Raw genomic sequence first — 22,246 nt, 5'->3', positions numbered from 1 at the left:
TTTTTGCAATCTTCCTCTCCCAAATGTTGAACTGAAAAGACAGTAAAGACATGGGATTAATCTGCATAAGACCACTCTCTCCCTAGGTATTTTTCTAAACTTGACAATTTTCTTCATTTATTCTTTGAATGATCTTTGACTTAGAAAGCACTAATACCTATATCTTACAAGCAAACTCTCAGGTAGGCTTAATTTACATTTTCCTGCACGCTAAAATGGTCTCTTTCTCTTTGCATCATAAAATTTCTGAAATGGGAGTTCCTGTCATGGTTCAGTGGTTAATGAACACGACGAGGAACCATGAGGTTGCGGGTTGGATCCCTGGCCTCACTCAGCGGGTTAAGGCTCTAGCGTTGCCGTGAGCTGTGGTGTAGGTCGCAGACACGGCTCGGATCCTGCATTGCTGTGGCTCTGCCGTAGGCTGGCGGCTACAGCTCCAACTGGACCCCTAGCCTGGGGACCTCCATATGCCACAGGTGCGGCCCTAGAAAAAGACCAAGAAAGGCAAAAGAAAAAAAAAAAAAAAAATTCTAAAATTGAGATATGTCTTCCTATTGATGTCCAAAAAAAACAACTCCACAAAACTTGTCAATAACCAGGCAGATAAATACACTGTTTCATTGTTGTAATTTTATGTACATGTATGTAAACTCAGCCAAACTCTCAAAGTACCATTCTTTTGACACCTGAAACACAATACTGTCTGGTGCTGAAAGTCACGATCAGGGTCAGGCTCAGGGCTTGGAAAACATTCTCCATCATGCAACAAGTAACTGCTAATAGCCGTAAGTACTACTCTTGACAACAACCAAATGGTTGATTAGGAGTGAAGAATGCAGTGGCAGCTAAGTGGTTAAACTTTCTGTCAAGTAGCTTCTTAAAAAGTATTATATTTAATGTGGCTTTTTTTTCCCTTCTTTCCTTGAAAAGCTGACACAGAATCTATGGTGAACCATACAATTATTGGGGTGGGTGGGTGTGTGGGTGTGTGTGTGTGTGTGTGTGTGTGTGTGTGTGTGTGTGTGTGTGCGTGTGTGTCTTTTTAGGGCCATTCCTGCAGCATATGGAGGTTCCCAGGCTAGGGGTTGAATCAGAGCTGCAGCCACTGGCCTACGCCACAGCAACAGCAACACCAGATTTAAGCCACATCCGTAACCTACACCACAGCTCACAGCAACGAAGGATCCTTAACCTATGGAGCAAGGCCAAGGATCAAATATGGGTCCTCATGGTTGCTAGTCAGATTCATTTCCGCTGAGCCACGATGAGAACTCCCAATCACTGGTGTCTTAAAATGAAGAATAACAACTTCTTATACAGGATTTGGATTCCACAGATCTTTTATATTAATACCTTATGAAAAACAGTATTACAGATTTCTACTTTCAAATCAAATAACTTTTTGCTTGGAGTTCCCGTTGTGGCTCAGCAGGTTAAGAACTGACTAGTATCCATGAGGATGTGAGTTGATCCCTGGCCTTGCTCAGGGGGTTAAGGATCCAACTTTGCTGTAAGCTGAGGCATAGGTCGAAGATGTGGCTTGGATCTGATGTGGCGTAGGCCAACAGCTACAGCTCTGATTCAACCCCTAGCTTGGGAACCGCCACAGGCCACAGATGCAGCCCTAAAAAAAAAAAAAAAAAAAAAAAAAGAAAAAAAAAAACTTTTTGCTTTTATCCACGCACAATCTTAAACTATGGGCTAGTTTCTCTAACATATAAGAGCTTGTAAAAATCAGTAAGAAAAAACTCAACAATCTATTAGAAAAACTGGCAAAGAATATTGGCAGACGGTTCATAAAAGGGCAGTAAACATACTTTTAACCATGAAAAGGTGTTCACTCCTTGCACAATGAGAAATTAAAACTGCAGTGAGATGTCATTTTCATCAAACTATTAATATGAAAAAGGTAAAATACTTGATGCTAGCAAAGGCGTTGGGAAAGAGGCACCCTTACACATTCTCATTAAGACATAAAATTGTTTGTACAACATTAAGAGGAGCAGCATCTATCATTCAAAGTTACCAATACACACAGCCTGTGCCCCAGTCCTAATTTCACTCTTAGGACTCTCCCCTTAGCTTATTCACTGCAAGGTGTGTGTAGTAGCTGAAGACTGGCTAGATAACATACACAGATAGGGGGATAAACCTCCAAAATGATGGAGCAAGGTACATGCGTCTCACTGGGAAGGGGAAAAAAAAGGAAAAGAAATGCAAATGCAAATATTTTCTAAATATGTATAGGCTATGCATGTCAGGAAAGATGAGCAATAAATTAAAAATATCAGTTATTTTAAAAAAGGTAACTTGGACTTCCCATTGTGGCTCAGTGAGTTAAGAACCCAATATAAGTCTCCATGAAGATGAAGTTTCTATCTCTGGCCTCACTCAGTGGACTAAGGATGAAGCATTGGCACAAGCTGTGGCACAGATGGCAGATGCAGCTTGGATCCAGTGTTGCTGTAGCTGTGGCCTCAGGTGCAGCTCAAATCAGACCCTTAGCTTGGGAACTTCCATATGCTGCAGGTGCGGCAAGGTAGGAGAAATAAGAAAGTGGCAGCAAGCAGAAGGGAAAGATGAGGAGACGTCGTCAAATAACTTTTAATGCCTTCTGAATAGAAAACCTCCATGTACATACATTACTTTTTTAAAAATTAAAATTAAGGGTAAGAAAGCTATCTTGATCTTAATCCTCCAAAACTAAAAATTTGCAGGATTAAGGATAAAAAAATTGTAGTAAATAAGGATAAATTAGAAGGGTGTCAGCATAAAAGACAAAATACAAGAGCAAATCACTGTTTCAACATGAAGTGCACTAACCTGAAGAACACAGTAGTTCCCATTTTTCTTTTTAGAAAGTATTTTCAAAGCTTCATCGTCATATCCCGGGGCAACAATACCATCAGATACCTATATACATATTAAATATGAATTTCTATCTTTAAAGATTAGAGAATGATTCTTAACCAATCTATAGACAATTTTCTGTCATAAATAATGCAGTAGCAGTTTCTGGTTTCTACCTCCACTAGATAATATGAACCCAATACTTGGAAAAGATAAGTCTATGCTAGCATATAGCTGTCTACAGCTGATCTTATCTCATTGGCTGTGCTTTTGGTTGTTTGTTTCAATTTTAACTAGAGAATATACGAATGATACACTGTAATACACGTTCCTTAGGAAGAAAAATGATTTTTGCTATTCTGCTCATGGGGTGGTTTTATACTAGAAAAAGTATTCTAGTCCCAGAACGTGGTCAAATGATCTGAGGCAAGGCAGGCAAGCAAATGAGTCAATGGAAACCAGAGAGTTAACATATTATAGCTAAAGATAAAAAGTCATAGCTCATACCCCAAAGCCTTGTGCTATAAAACCTAGAATGCAGCATTCCAGCTCCACTGCACCTGGAGTTGGCAGGGGTGATGGTAAGAATCCTAAAGCAACTAAATATTGTCAAGCCTGAGGCCCTATTAGCCTTAATTGCTGACTATTTGTTTCCCTCCAAGCTATCTGAGCTACCTTCATTTTTTCTATCTCCCCACCCCCAACAGTACCACCTCTACATCTTGGAGAGCTTGTTTGGTACTCAATTGATAGTGGTTAGTTCTTCCGAGTAGTTAGTAATTTTCCCCATCGTATGTAGTCTCTTTCACTACAGACCTAATATTTACAGTAAGGTTCATTATTCTATCACCATATAAGCTGGCATCCTCTGATTTTATCTTAATGCCAAAGCAATAACTTTGGCATTAAGATAAAGGCTACTAGAAAATTTAAAAGAATATATAAAACTTTATTAATAGCCATATACAAATACTACAGGTTACGGTTTCAATGGACACCATGAACAAATAAACCTCGACTTGGTTATGTATGGATCAAGATACAGAATGTCCACTAACCTCTCTGGAGATAATTTTGGCAGTGGGGACATCGCAAACATCAGATAATGCAACAAAGTCACCAAAGGAAGACATCCTATCAGCTCCTGAAAATAAAAATTAAAACGTGGTATTTATCACAGATTATCCTTCCACAGGTAAAGAGAATGTTCAAAAAAACCCAACATGATCATATAAAATCTAACTTTAATTTTAGATTAACAAGTCACGTAAGTGAAATCATCAGTAAGCAATCAATACTCTTTAATGTTACCCTCTAGAGCAGTAGTCAGTAAGCTTTCTGTACAGGGCCTGATAGCAAATATTTTTTAAGCTTTGCAGCCGCATGGTCCCTATTTCCACTCTGAAGTTGTGGTTAGAAATCAGCCAGTGACAAAACAAAGGGACAAGGCCCTGTTCTAATCGAACTATATTTATAAAGATAGGCGATGAGCTGGATTTAGCCCATGAGCCATAGTTTGCTAACCTTTGTTGTAAAAGGTAAAGTTCCTCAATAATCTCCCATTAATGTTACAATAATATTCACAGGTTATTAAACTCAGGATCAGATATTTCCAGTTATATAACTTTAACCAAATCCAATGTACTTAAATAACCATACAATTTAAATTAAGCAATGCAAATGCATTCAATAGCCTAAACTGAAATTTATGCAACAAATTCCAATTGGGCTCCCCTTCATCACATTAAAATACTAATATACACTTTTATAAACAAATTTATTCCAAGGTTCTCACATAGTCATTTTTAAGGATTAATGAAAAACAAATTAAAATAATTTGAGATCTAACAATGAAACGAAGGACATTACTACTTTAAGATAAAATATTGTTTTTTGCTCAAAAAAAAAAAACAAAAACAAAAACAAGTAACAATTATTTTTCTGACCTCTTGCTCGTGCATATGCAGTGGATACGGGTGTGAGGGTTTTATACAGATCATGGACCATGCAGACTTTGGCTTCATCTTCACTGAGTGGAATTCCAACAGCAGCGCCTGGTAGAGAAAACCATAAATAAACCAAAAAATCTCAAGTTACTACTTGTCAATTTCTAAATCAAGACAGCATTTTTCTAAACATCTAGTTTATGCAGCATAATTTCTAGTGCCTGTGCCCAGAAAATCCGCTTGGTTAGGTAATTAAACACCAAAAACAGAGCTGTAGGGGAGGGTGATAACAGAGCTGCCCATTGCTGGCACCAGGGGTATGAAGAAGCTACCTCAATACCGACACTCTGTCCTGTTGATATCACACACCTGTTTATTTCCCTGCTGCTCCCATTGTTTTAACATCCAAAAAATATCTGAGAACTAATTACGTGTTGAACTATCAGCAGATGAAATACATAAATAGCTATGTTGTAAAGTTGACTTAAATTTAGTAGCAAAAAGGTCTCTCATGCAATGGCCATGAAAAGTTAAAGTTAAAATGTCATAAAAACAACCTCATGTCTACTCAGCTACATTTCAACCATGTAGAAAAACATTTATTTTTAGTCAATGCAGTAAACAATATCATTTTTACATTCTAAACACGTTTCCACTATAAAAAATAGAAAAACAAAAAAGCCAATTACCTGACCTTCCTATCTCAAAGTTATACATTATATATGTGTAAATATATGTGCATATATTATTGTCAGCAGAGTTTATCCAGTTACCACACTGATATTATTAACAGAGTGATTTCAGACTTCATAAAATGCTTGTATTTGCTTTGCTATTTTTTATTTTTATTTTTTTGGGGGGGGGGCTGTATGTGTGGATAGGCAAGTTCCCAGGTTAGGGGTTGAATCGGAGCTATAGCTGCCGGCCTACGACATAGCCACAGCAATGCAAGATCTGCCAGATCCAAGCCACACCTGTGACCTACACCACAGCTTATGGCAATGCCAGATCCTTAGCCCACTGAGTGGGCCAGGGATGAATCAAACCCACATCTTCATGGATACTAGTCAGGTTCAGGTTCCTTACCACTAAGCCACGATGGGAACTCCCCATATTTGTTTTAGATTCTTGTCAGAATTCAAAAAAGTTTAAAAAGTGCATTTTGGAATTCCTTTCGTGGCTCAGAGGTTAACGAACCCATGAGAATGTGGGTTCGGTCCCTGGCCTCGCTCAATGGTTAAGGATCTGGCGCTGCCGTGAGCTGTTGCGTAGGTCACAGATGCAGCTCGGATCCCAGGTTGCTGTGGCTGTGGTATAGGTCAGCAGCTACAGCTCCAATTCGACTCCTAGTCTGGGAACCTCAATATTCCACAGGTAGGATCCTAAAGACACACAAAAAATTTTATTTTGAGCAGTTTTGGAGAATCCCAGGGTACAATGCTTTACCTGCTGGGCTGACATGTTTGAAAGAGGCAGCAGCTGCAATGCCTAAAGCTTCTTTGAGTTCCTTCACCAGCTGCCAGGCATTTAAAGCATCACACAAGTTTATAAATCCAGGAGCTCCATTCAGCACTATATATAATAAAAACATATACACACATTAACAAGCAAGGTTAATAAGGTCAGATTCAGATATGTATATTTCTAGGAAAAAAAATCAAGTCCACACAAATATGTTTCAAGTATAATCAGGAGGCAAACGGGTATATACAAACATATAAGAACTTGATAGACAAGTGAATAAAGCACCCAAGCCTGAGCCCATCTTACCAAAACAAACATGTGCACACACAGCACTGGTGGATCAAATCCAGCCAATTTATAAATCAACAGAGAATTCAGGAATGGGGAAACAGTATGACTAGTGACCATAAGTGATCCACTTCAGTAGGGAACAAAGATCAAACAACTGTAGCAATTTTAGTGTAAAACTTATAGTATAAAAAATTTAAGTTGTAAATCTTGTCAATTTAAGGAACATTACAAACTTTAGTAAGAGTTTAGTGGGTGAGACAAGTAGGGAAAAAACTTCTGCGTTGGGTTTTTCTTCTTTTATTTATTTTTGTCTTTGGTCTTTTGAGGGCCACACCTGTGGCATATGGAGGTTCCCAGGCTAGGTGTCTAATCAGAGCTGTTGCTGCCAGCCTACACCAGAACCACGGCAACCTGGGATCCGAGCTGTGTCTGTGACCTACACCACAGCTAATGGCAATACCAGATCCTTAACCCACTGAGCGAGGCCAGGGATTGAATCCACAACCTCAAGGTTCCTAGTTGGATTCATTTCCACTGCGCCACGACGGGAACTCCTTTTTCTTCTTTTATGCTCGACTCAGGAGCTTAGCCTAAAGTTGAAATGCAGTTAAAAAGGAGACTACGACCTTTCAATGTCTATTTTCCCAACAAGGGCAGGAGTTTTCAGAAGCCCAAGACCTTTTGTAAATTAAACATTTATCTATAAGTATATAAAGTATACTTTAAATATACTATACTACATATGCTTTAAGGATACTATAAGTATACAAAAAAAAAAAAATAGTGGGCACTAACAAAAAACAACTTTATAACTTCATTTCTTTTGTGTTATCTTGGATAGCAGACACTTTTAAAATCAAAACCTTGCCAAATATATGCTGAGTGCCCACTCTAATGCTAGGCACTATTCTAGGAACTTTGGATATTATCAGTGAATAAAACAGTCCCTCCCCAAATTACTCTCATCATGGAGCTTATGAGAGGAGTTAGAAAGGAAACAAAATGGAGTTCCCATAGTGGCTCAGCAGTAAAGAACACAACTAGTGTCCATGAGGATGTGGGTTTGATCCCTGGCCTTGCTCAGTGGGTTAAGGATCCAGCATTGCCGTGAGCTGCAATGGAGGTCGCAGCCTCGGCTCAGATCTGGTGCTGCTGTGGCACAGGACAGCACCTACAGCTCCGATTCGACCCCTAGCCTGGGAACTTCCACATACAGTGGATAAGGTCCTAAAAAGAAGAAGAAATGAAACAAAATAGGCAATAAAACTATACAATAGAAAACATTATGTATTTTACCCAAATGAGTTGAAAATCTGTGTCCACACAAAAACATGTACACAAATGTTTATAAAAGCTTTATTCACAAACTGCCAAAAATCGACCTTCTATTTTTGATGCTCTTCAATAGGTGAGTGGATAAGCAAACTGTGATACATCCACACACAATGAAATACTACTCAGCAATAAGAAGTGAGTGACCAAAAGACACAGAGGAACCTTAAATGCATGCTGCTAAGGAAAGAAGTCAGTCCCAGTTTGAAAAGACTACTTACTAAATTTAGTTTTCAACTATATGACATTTGAAAAAAGACCAGTGGTTGCCAAGGGTGTGGGGAGCTGGAAGGGAGGGAATTTTTTTTTTTTTTTTTTTTAAGGCTGTGCCTGTGGTATATGGAAGTTCCCAGGCTAGGAGCTGAATTAGAGCTGTAGCTGCCAGCCTATGCCACAGGCACAGCAACACCAGATCTGAGCCATGGCTCATAACAATGCCAGATCCTTAACCCACTGAGCGAGGCCAGTGATTGAACCCAAGTCCTCATGAATACTAGTCAGATCTGTTTGCACTGAGCCACAAAAGGAACTCCTTGTGCAGGATATTATCACAGGGAGTACATCATATACATTTGCCCAGACCTGTAGAATGTAAAACACGAAGAGTGAATGTAAACCTAAATGATGGACTTTAGGTAATAATAATGAACTAATATTGGTTCATCAGTTGTAACAAATGTATAATGCAGGCTGTTAAGAGGGAAAATAGGGGTGGAGGGAACATGAGAATTCTCTGTGTGTTTGTGAAAATTTTTGGTAAATCTAAAACTGCTCTAAAAATAAATGTCTTTTAATAAAATTACCTGGAGAAAAAAATTCCCTCATTCAACAAAAATCACTGTTCTAATGGAGCTTATGGGAGAGGCAAAGAAGAAACAATTAGGCAATATATAATAACAACAAAAGTAAAATACTCTATAGGACATACATCATGCAATTTTTTTTTTTTTTTTTTTTAATTTTAAGGGCCAAACCTGAGGCATATGGAGATTCCCAGGCTAAGGGTCGAATCGGGGCAGTAGCCACCGGCCTATGCCAAAGCAATGCCAGATCCACGTCATGTCTTCAACCTACACCACAGCTCACAGCAACACCAGATCCTTAACCCACTGAGAGAGGCCAGGGATCAAACCTGCGTCCTCACGGATGCTAGTTAGATTGTTTCTGCTGAGCCACGAAGTGTACTCCCGTTATGCAAAATTTAAATGAGACACCTTAGGTAAAACTCCATCTCCCGTTCTTTAGACGGTTTAGGCTAATTATGATAAGTGAGAGAAAACTTGGCTCTGAAACATCTCAGAGTTACAGTAACTCCTTTAAATTACCAAAGATACTAACAACTCTATAGACATAAGAGAAAGCACTACAGAGAAATGTTTAAAGTTGTTTAATCCACTAAATATTTGAAACAAATAGGACTCTTGTTTCCAATTACAAGAAAACCAGTCATTAAGACTGCATGTGCGAGTGCATGCACACGCGCGCGCACACACACACACACACACACTCTCTCTCTCTCTCCCTCCCTCCCTCCCTCCCTCCCTCCCTCCCTCCCTCCCTCTCTCTCTCTCTCTCTCTCTCTCTCTCTCTCTCTCTCTCTCTCTCTCTCTCTCTCTCTCGGGTTGGGTATGGGGCCTCGGTAGTATTAGAAAAGATTCAAAATACATCTGAGATAAAATAGCAATAGAACTTGCTGCTCCACTGAATGTGAAGGGAAGGGAAAGAGTATTTTAAATATTCCTCAAACCTCCGACACTGTTCCCACCCCTCCTCTCCCATGGTTGGTGACAGGTAGCAGACAGGACCACCCACATATTCCCACCACCAAAGGCACCATCGTGGGTGCGCTGCGCTCTCGCCCAGGGCCACCCTGCCTCCCCCACCAAACCTCACCTTCATGGCCTTCACACACTCCCCCTTCTATCGCTTTAACAACAAAATAGAACAAAAACCTGGGAAACCTTCTCATAACTCTAAAAACCTCTAAGTCCTGATTAATTTCTCTGTTCAAATCTTATCAGTTATATTTCCTAATCTCATATTCCTATTCTGGCTATTTCAACTGGGCTTCCAGAGCCACCATTCCAAGGAAACTGCTTCTGGTTAACATTCCCAAATCAAACAGCCACTGCTCTCGGCACTCGGCAGCATTCCAACCGGTTGAAACTCTTCAGGTTTTCCCCTGCGGGTTCCTTCATTGCTACCTTAAGGCTTGGTCCTGACCCTCTCCTACGAAATCCAGGCCATCCCATCCTGACCTACATCTTCAAAATCACCCACATGCCAAAGACATTCCAATCTGTATCTCCAACTTGGCCTCACTTGACCCCAGATTACTTCAGTATTTTTGGTTCCCAAGTCCCCCGGGCATCTCAATCTTCAGACAGCTATTAAGAGCTATTATGTAATTTACTTTATCTTCTAAAAGTGAATCACAATACACCTCCAGACACATAACACTCTGCCTTTACCTGTGATGGGAAGCTTGGGCTTCAGGGTATATAACTGGGCAGGAGTTTGATGAGGGTTCATTCCATACCTCAAGGGCATCTGAGATATTCCTTTACCATACTCTTTCCTGAAGTAATCTGAAATTGCTTCGTCATATTGTGCCGTATGAGTGAAAGCCTAGAAAGAGAGTTTAGTTGTGTGATATACCCGCCATATTCCCCAAAGTGAGGTAAATTGGTTTCAAGCAGTATATGCAAACCACACCCTCCACTCTGCACACGCCAGTGCAGGAATGACACCAAATAATACTGACCAGAATCAGGACTGAAAAGAATTCCTTTCTATTTCTCTTTAATTCTTTTTCGTTTTTCTTTTCTGGCTGTCCTGCGGCATGTGAAATTCCTGGGCCAGGGATCAGATCCGAGCTGTAGTTGAGACCTACTTATTTATTATTTTTGGCCCATAACGCATGGTGTATGGAAGTTCCTGGGCCAGGAATCAAACCCATGCAATAGCAGCAACCCAAGCCACTGCAATGACAACAGTGGATCCTTAAACCATGCTCCACAAGAGAATCCAGTCTCTGCATTTATAACAAAAGCATAGCAGTTTCTAGCAGAGCCCTGGTGGGTGATGCAATTTGGTGAGAACTGAGTACTTTTTGGTTTTTGCAAATACTGTACTAGATAAAAGTGTGTCCCAGGGTTTCCTTGTGGCTCAGGAGGTTAAGGATCTGGCACTGTCACTGCTTTGGCATGGCTATGATCCTGACCTAGGAACTACCACATGCTGTGGGAGTGGCCAGGGCCGGGGTGGGGGGGGAAATCAAGGAAAAAAAAGAGTGTGTCCCTCACCTTCAAGGCTAACTGACGTCTTGTCTCCAGAGATGTGTCTTTGTTGTCAGAGCCTTGCATCTCCGAGGACACAGCCGCGTAGTCCTCTGGTTCACACACTACTGTCACTCGAGCGTGATTTTTGGCTGCCGCTCTCAACAAGGTTACCCCACCTTTGAAGAACAAGAGAATTTGCATTTTCAGATCAGTTTAACATTCTTCAAATAAAGTCACTGTACACATACTTCTACCATAATTCTTGCTTTTAAAAAAATATAAAAGAAATGGGAATTCCCATTGCAGCTCAGTGCCAAGGAACCCGACTAGTATCCTTGAGGATGTGGGTTCGAACCCTGGCCTCGATCAGTGGGTTAAGGATCCAGCGTTGCTGTGAGCTGTGGTGTGGGTCGAAGATGAGGCTCAGATCCCATTTTGCTGTGGTGTAGGCTGGCAGCTCTGCTTCTATTTGACCCCTAGCCCAAGAACTTTCATATGCCTGGATGTGGCCCTAAAAAAGCAAAAAAATAAAAAATAAAAATGAAAGAAAAATTAGCCAGATGAATCTCTACATAGAGAAACAGTTTAGGAAGTCAAAATGAATTACAGTCATCCTACAACTATCTGGGAGGAGTATCTCTTTTCTCTTCCAACAGTGAACATCAAAACATAATCTCATGTGAACTACTACATTTAGACTGAATAAGCAACAAGTTCCTGCTGTACAGCACAGGGAACTATATCCAATCTCCTGGGATAGACCATGAATGGGAAATAATATAAAAAAAGATGTATATATATATTTATATATATATGTATGTATGTATGACTGAGTCACTTTGCTGTACAACAGAAATTGGTACCACACCGTAAAACAACTATACTTTAAAAAAAAAGTAATCTCATTTAAAATGTAAATGGTTTTCTCCTCTGGCAGTCTTCAAATACAACTTTTCTAACTTACCAATATCAATCTGTTCAACAGCCTCTTCAAGAGTGACATCTGGAGAAGCCACTGTCTTCACAAAGGGATACAGATTACAAACGACAACTCTAAAACAAGGAGGAATTTAGCTGTCACTAAAAACTCAAATTTACATGGTTCACACATGTCAGTAGCTATTAACAAGACCCAAACCCCTAACGACTGAAAATATAAACTGTGAGCTTGACATTTTAAAGTTCTAAAGGGTTTCGTTGAAACCTCAGGACCTCCCAATGTTTCAAGAGGGGTAAACAGAAGTGGCTGCAGTCAGCAAATGTTCTCAATACACATTCCCTCTGAATCACACGGCAATGCTGCTGCTTGGGAAACCTTAGCTATCCATGATACTATAAAACCATCAAAATTAAAAAAAAAAAAGTTTTCAATATAAATACATTATAAAATATAAAATAAATAATAAATATAGAACATATAATACATACATAAATACATAATAAAATACAAAATATAAGGCAGAGTTCCCATCGTGGATCACCGGAAATGAATCTGACTAGTACCCATGAGGACGAGGTTTGATCCCTGGCCTTGATCAGTGGGTTAAGGATCTAGTGTTGCCGTGAGCTGTGGTGTAGGTCACAGACGTGGCTCAGATCTGGCATTGCCGGGGCTGTGGCATGGGCCAGTGGCTACAGCTCTGATCTGACCCCTAGCCTGGGAACCTCTATATGCCACAGGTGTGGCCCTAAAAAGACAATAAATAAGTAAATAAATACATAAATACATAAATAAAATACAAGGCTACCAGAGTTCCCACTGTGGTGCAGTGAAAATGAATCTGACTAGTATCCATGAGGATGTGGGTTCGATCCCTGGCCTTGTTCAATGTGTCGGGGATCCAGTGTTGCCGTGAGCCGTAGTGTAGGTTGCAGAAGTGGCTCAGATCCCATGTTGCTGTGGCTGTGGTGTAGGCCAGCAGCTGTGGCTCTGATTCTACCCCTAGTCTCAGAACCTCCATATGCCACAGATGCAGCCCTAAAAAAAAAAAAAAAAAAAAAAAAAAAGCAAAAAACAAAAACAAGGCTACACATAACATCCTCATTTTGGAATGTGATCACTGCTATCTAAAAAACTAGATTTTATATTGTATTTCCAATAGATTGTTTACAATGATGAAGTATTGTGAGGGTGAAGTATTTGCTGTGTCTTAGGAGAGATCATACACAAAAATGGTAATAGGAAGACCAAAAACAATTTTAATGATAGCCCTGATCTAAAATTCACAACCAGTGAAACAGATAGGGCTAGGGCTGCAATGTAAGGGGCTATTTGAGCAGATTCCCCAGGGAAAGAAGTACAACTGATAAAAACTAATTAAAAAAAAAAAAAAAACAAAAAACGAAGAAGGGGGGACACTTCCAAATACTTATAACTCTGATACTAAAACCAGACAAAATGTCACAAGAAAAATACTGACCAGTATCTTTTGAATACAGACCACAAAGTCCTCAATAAAATGCTGCCAAATTAAATCCAGTAAAATATAAAAGATACACACCGCAGCCAAATATGGTTCATCCCAGGAATGTAAGGCTGAGTTAACATATATAAATCGGTTAATATAATAGCACATGTCAATAAAATACAGGACAAAAACAATCGAATTATCTCAATATATGCACAGAAAGCATCTGACAAAACTGAATAACCCACCATTCAGGATAGAAACACTCAAAAATTAAGAATAGGAGAGAATTTGCTCAAATGATAAATGGTATCTTTTAAAAACCCACACCTACCATCATACTTAAAGGTGAAAGACTGAAAACTTTCCCCTAAGATCAGGACCAAGACAAGGATATCCACTCTCACCACTTCTATTCAATACTGTACTGGAGGTTCTAGTCAGGTCAATTAGCAAAGAAAAAGAAATAGAAGACTCCAAGATTGGAAAGGAAGAAGTGATGCTATCTCTATTAGCAGGTGACGTGATCTTGTATACAGTAAATCCTAAAAATACACCAGAAACACCACAAAAAAACTACAAGTACTAATCAGTAAATGAGTTCAGCAAGGTTTTAGGATATAAAATCAACTGAACTTACACACACTAGCAACAATCTGAAAGTAAAATTAAGTAAATTTACACTTTGGAAAGTAGTCTGATAGCTCCTCAAAAGATTGAGCAATTATCAGATGACCAAGGAATTCCATTCCCAGGTGAATTCCCAGGTATATACCCAAGAGAAATGAAAATACATATCCACACAAAAACCTGTACATGAATGTTCATAGTTGCATTATTCATAACATCCAAAACTGGAAACAATCCAAATATCCATCAACTGATGAACTGATAAATGGGTGCATATCCATACAACAGATTTTTTTTGGCAATAAAGAAATGAATTACTGATATATGCTATAATATGGATGAACCCTGAATACATGCTAAGAAACTAGTCACAAAGCACCATATACTATATGATTTCCCTAATGTGCAATGTTCAGTGTAAATCCACAGAGACAGAAAATAGACTGGTGGTTGCCTAGGATATTGGGGGAAATGAAGAATGAAAGATAATGGGTAGGGTTTTTTGGGGGGGTGGGGATTTAAGGTAGGGGTGATGAATATATTCTAATATTAACTCATAACTGCACAATTCTAAATATACTAAAAACTACTGAATTATCTATTTTAAATTGGGGAAATAGATGGTATGCGAATTATATCTGATTAAGCTGCTATACATATATATTAAGAACTTTAAATATCATTATGTAAATGACTAAGTTATTTATATATACTACCATTTAGAACACAGCCTCCTAATTATGCATTCTGGTAATATAAACTTGGCAAAATCAAAATGCTTACCCTTGTACAACATCACAAAGATCTTCAATAAATGTTTATAGTAAGTGATCAGGAAACTAAACCTAATGCTAACTTGATCTTTATTTATTTACTTATTTTTTTTTTTTAAAAGGGCCGCGCAGGTGGCATATAGAAGTTCCCAGGCTAGGGGTCAAACTGGAGCTGTAGCTGCTGGCCTACACCATAGCAACACCAGATCCGAGCCGTGTCTGTGACCTACACCACAGCTCATGGCAACCCCAGATCCTTAACTCACTGAGTGAGGCCAGGGATCAAACCCACGTCCTCATGGATACTAGTAGGGTTCGTTACTGCTGAGCCAAGACGGGAACTCCCTAACTCGATCTTTAAAAAGCTCCAGTGCTGCTACAGTTACAGCGTTGGTCACTGTGGCGGCTAGGAAGCAACCTGGCCCAGGAACTTCCACATACCCAGGGTATAGCCATTAAAAAAGAGAGAGACACCAAGTTTGGCTTCTTTGCCTTTGATCCTTAAGGTATTAAAAGTTCAGCTTTGAATTTTTACCTTATAAGACTGAAATCAAGTCTGGCCATGTCAGCACTGTCTTCTGGGATATTACGAGCCAAGATTCCTAATTAAACAAAGTTGAAGTCTTAGGTTCAAAAAACAAGTTAAAATAAGGCATTTCTTTCCAATATGACTCCATCAATCAAGTTAAAAGCCTCTAGCACTGCCTAATAAAGAATACCAAACATAATACAAAATGAAGATTAGTGGGTATACTTAAAAATCAGTTCCTGATAACTTTTCTTGAGGAGAAAAATGTAAAAGGAATTTTCACTTAACTGTTGTCAGTTCCATTACTCCATGCTCTCATAAGTAAATGGCTAGTAAGATAATTCTTAGCCTTAGAACCCTCATTATGCCAACTTTACTGTAGTTGGGAAGCTAGCAATCAATACACCTGTTTCTCACAATTTTGGTTATGAAATTCACTGTCACAGCAATTCACTGTCTCAGATGAATGAACACAAGTAAAGCATTGTGAAAAAATTCCTTTGAAAGTCAGTTACACTATGATGTTTTATTCTTTTTTTTTTTGTCTTTTTCTAGGGCCACACACAAGGCATATGGAGGTTCCCAAGCTAGGGGCTAACCGGAGCTGTAGCCGCCACCCTACGAAAGAGCTACAGCAACGCAGGATCTGAGCTGCATCTGCAACCTACACCACAGCTCATGGCAACGCTGGATCCTTAACCCACTGAGCAAGGCCAGGGATCGAACCCAAAACCTCATGGTTCCTAGTCAGATTTGTTAACCACTGAGCCACAACGAGAACTCCTAAGATGTTTTATTCTTCTTTTTTTGTGTGTGTGTGTGGTTTTTTCTGCCTTATCTTGAGCTGCTCCCTCGGCATATGGAGGTTCCCAGGCTAGGGGTCAAATCGGAGCTGTAGCCATCGGCCTACGCCAGAGCCACAGCAACGCTGGATCCGAGCCTCGTCTGCGACCTACACCACAGCTCATGGCAACGCCGGATCCTCAACCCACTAAGCAAGGCCAGGGATTGAACCCTCAACCTCACGGTTCCTAGTCGGATTTGTTAACCACTGCGCCACAACGGGAACTCCAATGATATTTTATTCTTAATTTGAGTCATCATAAAAGTTTAACAACTCTAAAATCTAAGTATTTTTATTAGGTCCAGCAGGAAATACCACACTCTAAATTAGTTATTAGGCCAGGACTAATTAATAGCAGGAGAGGAATCCATCAGGTAATGAAGCAAACCTGACTTTAAACATGTTCTAATCTATTATGAACTTTAGCAGCACATGTGACAAAACCACTATAACCTCACTATAAGATCATTTTTTTTGAGCTTATGACCTGTCATTTTTCCTTATTCCTGTTTATTCTTCAAAGCAACTGAAAACTACTTTGTGTTTTAAAAATTGAATGTATCAACCACTTACCAGCATGGACTGCAGGATGCAAGGTTTTCACACGCCCTCCTAACATTTCAGGAAATCCAGTTAGCTCAGACACATCTCTGGAAAAAGATAAACCGGATATTGCTATTGCTTCTGCTGAGCTGTCATTTTACACTTTACACTATTCCAAAGCATCGTCTAATGTTTTTTGGGAGCCTGGATTTTCAGAATTCAGAAAACAAATTATAAGCCATACTAATGAACTATTATGAAATAAATTCAGGAGTTCCCGTTGTGGCTCAGCAGGTTAAGAAACTGACTAGCATGCATGAGGATGTGAGTTCAATCTCTGGCCTCGCTCACTGGGTTCGGATTTGGCATTGCTGCAAGCTGTGGCCTAGGTCGCAGATGCGGCTTGGATCCCAGGTTGCTATGGCACAGGCTGGCAGCTGAAGCTCTGATTCCATCCCTAGCCTCCACAGATTTCACAGCCTCACAGATACGTTAGAGCAAGACTTCTGGCTGCTGTAATGACAAAGCTGGGTTTTTAACCCACTCTGCCACAAGAGAAATCCAAAAGATGGTATTAAAATATTGATCCAGGAGTTCTTATTGTGGCTCAGCAGGTTGAGAACCCAACAGTGTCAGTGAGGATCTGGGTTCAATCCCTGGCCTCGCTCAATATATTAAGAATCTGGCATAGCTGCAAGGATGTGGCAGAGGTCACAGGCACAGCCCTAAAAAGAAAAAAAAATTAAATCAATCTATATTACTACACTAACCTGAACCCTCTCTCCAGCAGAATTTACAAGCAAAATTTTAAAAACTCACGACATGTTAAATGAAAAAAGGCAAGAAGCAAAACTATCTTATGTATGAATTACACAATAAAGAATATGTGTATAAAAATACTAGAAGGAAACACATCAACATGGTGAACAGAATTTTAAGCCATTTTTACTACCTTCCCTATAATTTTTCACATTTTCCAGGTTTTCTACAATCAACATATATTGCCTTTATAGAAAAAAATAATAACAAACATTTAAAGCAGCCAATTCACCAAGAGGATATAGAATTTCCTGAGTAGGTTCTCTTCAGCAAAGTCATTTGCAAATGACTGGTGTTTGACCAAGGGCACATAGTTCCAACATAAACTGAGAAACAGGTGGCATAGTGTCTAACTCAAAATTCCCTTTCCTGGAACTCAGGAAATAAAACCCAGTTGCTTCAACTGAGGGTAACTGCTAATAGGAGAGGAGGGAAACCTCTCAGAAATAACAACCATTTGCGGTAACTAAGAAGCTTGCTACTACTTTATATTTAAGAATTTGTATATAACAGCTGCCATCTTTGGGATAATTCTCTGAGTGCCCACTACTGTATACTAACCAGATTACCTTCTCATCAGTTTACCTCACACCTCAGCTTCCCTAGGGTAAAATCCTGGCTGTTCCACCTTTTGATAACTTTGTTAGCGGTGTGATCTTGGGTAAGCTACTTCTTTGTGCCTCAGTTTTCATATCTATTAAGTGGGGATAATATTACCTTGGGGATAATATTACCTAACACCAAAACCTTGTAAGGAGAGTTAATACATGTAATACACACACACATGTAAACAGCCTCACTTCAATAGAAAAAGTTACATCCTTCCCATCCATTTTTTAAAAAAAGAGCTATAACAGGGGTTAGCAAGGAGGGGGCAGAGGTACAGATCGAACAAGACTAGAGAGCAGATAAATATTTAACTGGAGGATGGATTTCCAACATGAGGGCTCGTTATACTTTTCTCTCTAGATTATGTCTGAAATATTTTCATAATACAAAATTTGGTAGGGAAAAAAAGACTAGAAAACAGGACCTCGCTTAATTTGAAGGGTCAACTATGACAGGACTCAACATGGTCCAATGGAAAGAATGGTCTGGATTTTGGATCCTCACCTCATGGCTGTTCAGTAAGAATACCCTGCCTCTAGTGGTTCTTAGAGAGTTCCTATGAGAACTACCTCAGAGAAAAGATGCAAGACTTTCAAAACTAGAAAGCGTTTATTTAATAAGTAAGGTAAGGCATTCATTCTTGCCATGTGAACTTGTTCGATTTAGGGAAGCTGTATATTGCCCACAAAGGGGGAAAAATTACAAAAGGAAAAAAGTTTAGAATCTAACTCTACATGAATGCAGGGGACAAGGAGTAGAATTTTCCACTGGGCAAAAGACAGAACTTATATTCCTTTTTAAAAATGTATTTTAGGAGTTCCCGTCATGATACAGTGGAAATAAATCTGACTAGTGTCCATGAGGATGCAGGTTCGATCCCAGGCCTTGCTCAATGGGTTAAGGATCAGGCCTTGCTATATGACCTGTGGTGTAGGTCATAGATGGAGCTCGGATCCTGCGTTGCTGTGGCTGTGGCACAGGCAGGCGGCTGCAGCTCTGATTCAATCCCTAGCCTGGGAACCTCCATATGCTGCGGGTGCAGGCCTGAAAAAAGACTATATACATATATTTTAAAAAAGAAAAAAAAAGTATAATTCAGGGGTGGGGTTGTCCTCCCTCTGAACTTTCAGTGCAATTTATAGCTGTCCTATGGCCTTCTTCATTTCCTGCCTTTGAGTATTTTCTCCCTCTCCCATCAGAATGCCAACTCCAAGAGGCGGAGATGGCCTCCAGATCTACTTTTGCACATTCCCTCTTTCCACCACACAGCCAGGAAGTAGCTTGTGAATGAGGGGATAAATGCAGATGTATTACCTTCATAAAGGTACCAGAGAATGATAAGGGAAGAGAGACTAAATCTTAAGAGTTTTAATGATGTCAACAGTTTCACTTTAAGAGCCAGTAAAAACAGATCTTGTGCATCATGCAAATCATGACTTTCTCCTTGCACGACAAACAGCACACCTAATTTAGTCCCTTACAGGTAGTGGCTAAGGAGCAGGGCTCTGAAAGAGGACTCTGGAGCTCCCAACTCTTAGTTCTAATCCTACTTAACTTTGTAAACTTGAAGTTATTCATTTCTCTGAGCCTCACTTTCCTCTTCTACTAAATGGTTAGTTACGTAGCAGTAGGAACCTCACAGCATTGTAGGGAGAAGTAACATATTTTATTCAGCGCCTGGAATATATTACTTTCTGATTAATGTCGTTACACTGGTTCTGACCGGACTTGACTTAAAAAGTAAGTTATGCCTTACCTGACTGCCAGACCAGCATCTCTGAGAGCTTTTGCGGTCCCTCCAGAAGCGATCAGATTCAAACCAACAGAAGCTAGGTTCCTGGCAAATTCCACAAGGCCAGTTTTGTCAGAGACACTAAATAAGGCTGAAACATAAGACATTTTCCGTCACTCGCAATACACCACCACATTATGTTTTTTAAGTCCCAGGGGGAGGAGGTGGGCAGTCTGGGGAGGGCAGTCACGAAGCTCAAGGCCCACACTATCCAACCCAGACTTTGGCCTGGGGCTGGCCGGGTCTGCAGCCAGCGCGCCGCACTACCGCGGGCCGGGGCCTGGCAGGCCGCAGCGCCGCCCCCAACCCAGCTCCCGCCAGGGCGCCGCCATGGCGGGGTGAGGGCGCCGCGGTGCACGGGCGCCAAAGACGCGGCTCCAGCAGGGCGCCGAGGGGCTCACCGAGCTGCCCAGGCGCCATGGCTGCAGACGGCGGGACTCAGGGACGCGCGGGGGACAAAAGCGGCGACTCCACGTGCAGAGGGAGGCGGTGCGGCCAGAACTGACCGGAGAAGTCAGAGGGGCGGGCCGGGTGGGCACCTGACCTATCACGTGACTCGTCCCCGCCCTCGCACCGCCCCCGTTCAATTTCAGACGCGAAATTGGAACCTCTGGGCTGCAAGGGAAGGCGGGATCCGCTGCCGCTGGCTTCCTACGCCCAAAGCTTGAAGGGATCACTGCTCCTTGTCTCACACCCCAAACGTGATTTGTCCCTTCCCTGAAAACGCGGCCGCCCCGGGCCTCCAGAGCAAACGCCTCTTGCCTGGGGCAGCCTGTCTCCTGACGCTGAAATGTACATAAAAGTGTCGAAAGCCCTGGCAGAGAAAACAAAGAGAAATACTAGGAAAAGTTCATAAGGCGGCCAGGGGAGAAAGCATCTTGGCAATCATCTTCCTCCCATTTTAGTATATTTTTAAAAATAAAATGAAGGCCTAAATATTAAGTGGTTGACTCCACAGTTGTTTCAGAGGCAAAACGAAGTGAAATTAACATTCACCTGAGTTTTGGATTCCACCTTATGAAATATCCTGAAATCTGCTTGAAAATGATGTCTTCTGGAGTTACCGCTGCGCTGCAGCGGGTTAGGAGTCCGACTACAGCCACACTCTGGGGTCCTGGTCGCTGTGGAGGTATGGGTTGGATCACCTGCCTGGCACAGTGGGTTAAAGGATCTGGCCTCTCAGATTCAATCCCAGGGAACTCCCATATGCCGTAGGTGCAGCCATTTAAAAAAAAGGGGATGGAGGGAGAGATGGTGTCTTCTTGCAAATCAGTAAACATTTCTTGACTCAAGCCTGGATGAAAGGAATGATAATGGTTAAAAAGAAGGTGAGGGAGGGCGGGGTGGATAACTTTCTTAATCTGTTAAAAAGGGAAAGCAAAATTGAACACGTTAATTTATTTTGGAAAATAACACATTTGTCACGAAATGTATACATGTTGCTGTCTACAATAATCTTTTAAATGTTCCTCATTAGAATTATATTATAAAATAATAGTGCTGCCAATCTACTGTTCTTGTCTAGAGCTCACAGCTGCAGAATGTCTTCTCTTATCCGCATGCTATTTATTTCTGTTTCTCCTCTTCCCTCTCTAATTTTTCCAGTCTCTTCTTTATGCCTCAAAGTGAATATCTATTGGCTGAGTATCAAGGGCTCTATTTTACAACCTTGGAATATATAAACACTTTGATCTGAATATTTCTCACATTTCTAAGAGAAATATATTAAGTTTATCACAGTGTCTTCAGAGCATGTTTGCCAAATTTGAGTTTAAAAAGACAAGGTTCAGGGAGTTCCCTTTGTGGCTCATGGAAACAAACCCAACTAGTATCCATGAGGATGTGAGTTCCATCCCTGGCCTTATTCAGTGGGTTAAAGGATTTGGCATTGCCACGAGCTGTGGTGTAGTCACAGACACGCCTGGGATCCAGTATTGCTGTGGCTGTGGCATAGGCCAGCAGCTGCAGCTCCAATGCCATCCCTAGCTTGGAAATTTCCATATGCTGCAGGTGTGGCCTTAAAAAAAAAAAAAAAAAAAAAAAAGCAAAACAATAAAAATCTAAAAAAAAATAAGCTTCGTAATTCTTCTGAAGGACATTTCCCTGGCTGTCATCGTTAGATTTTTATAGGAAAT

The 22,246-nt window shown here is 40.6% G+C and overlaps 1 protein-coding gene across 1 annotated transcript in view; it reads right to left on the bottom strand.

Moving 5' to 3' along the window:
* ATIC (5-aminoimidazole-4-carboxamide ribonucleotide formyltransferase/IMP cyclohydrolase) overlaps positions 1–20,587 on the bottom strand; it is a 31,609-nt gene extending 11,022 nt beyond the window's left edge. Inside the window, 11 exon segments of the mRNA NM_001130736.1 lie at positions 2,824–2,913; positions 3,909–3,994; positions 4,797–4,904; positions 6,243–6,368; positions 10,355–10,511; positions 11,189–11,340; positions 12,129–12,217; positions 15,511–15,577; positions 16,922–16,998; positions 20,076–20,202; positions 20,513–20,587. Of these exon segments, the coding sequence (NP_001124208.1) occupies positions 2,824–2,913; positions 3,909–3,994; positions 4,797–4,904; positions 6,243–6,368; positions 10,355–10,511; positions 11,189–11,340; positions 12,129–12,217; positions 15,511–15,577; positions 16,922–16,998; positions 20,076–20,202; positions 20,513–20,531 (1,098 nt within the window). The 5' untranslated portion in view covers positions 20,532–20,587.
* Between the last annotated feature and the right edge of the window lie 1,659 nt (positions 20,588–22,246).

The sequence above is a fragment of the Sus scrofa genome, chromosome 15 (assembly GCF_054392235.1).
Source record: "Sus scrofa isolate SSC_HxYL_T2T_F1_AM1 chromosome 15, Sscrofa_HxYL_maternal_Yorkshire_Landrace_v2.0, whole genome shotgun sequence".
Classification (NCBI taxonomy): domain Eukaryota; kingdom Metazoa; phylum Chordata; class Mammalia; order Artiodactyla; family Suidae; genus Sus; species Sus scrofa.
This window is presented reverse-complemented; position numbering and strand designations above follow the sequence as displayed.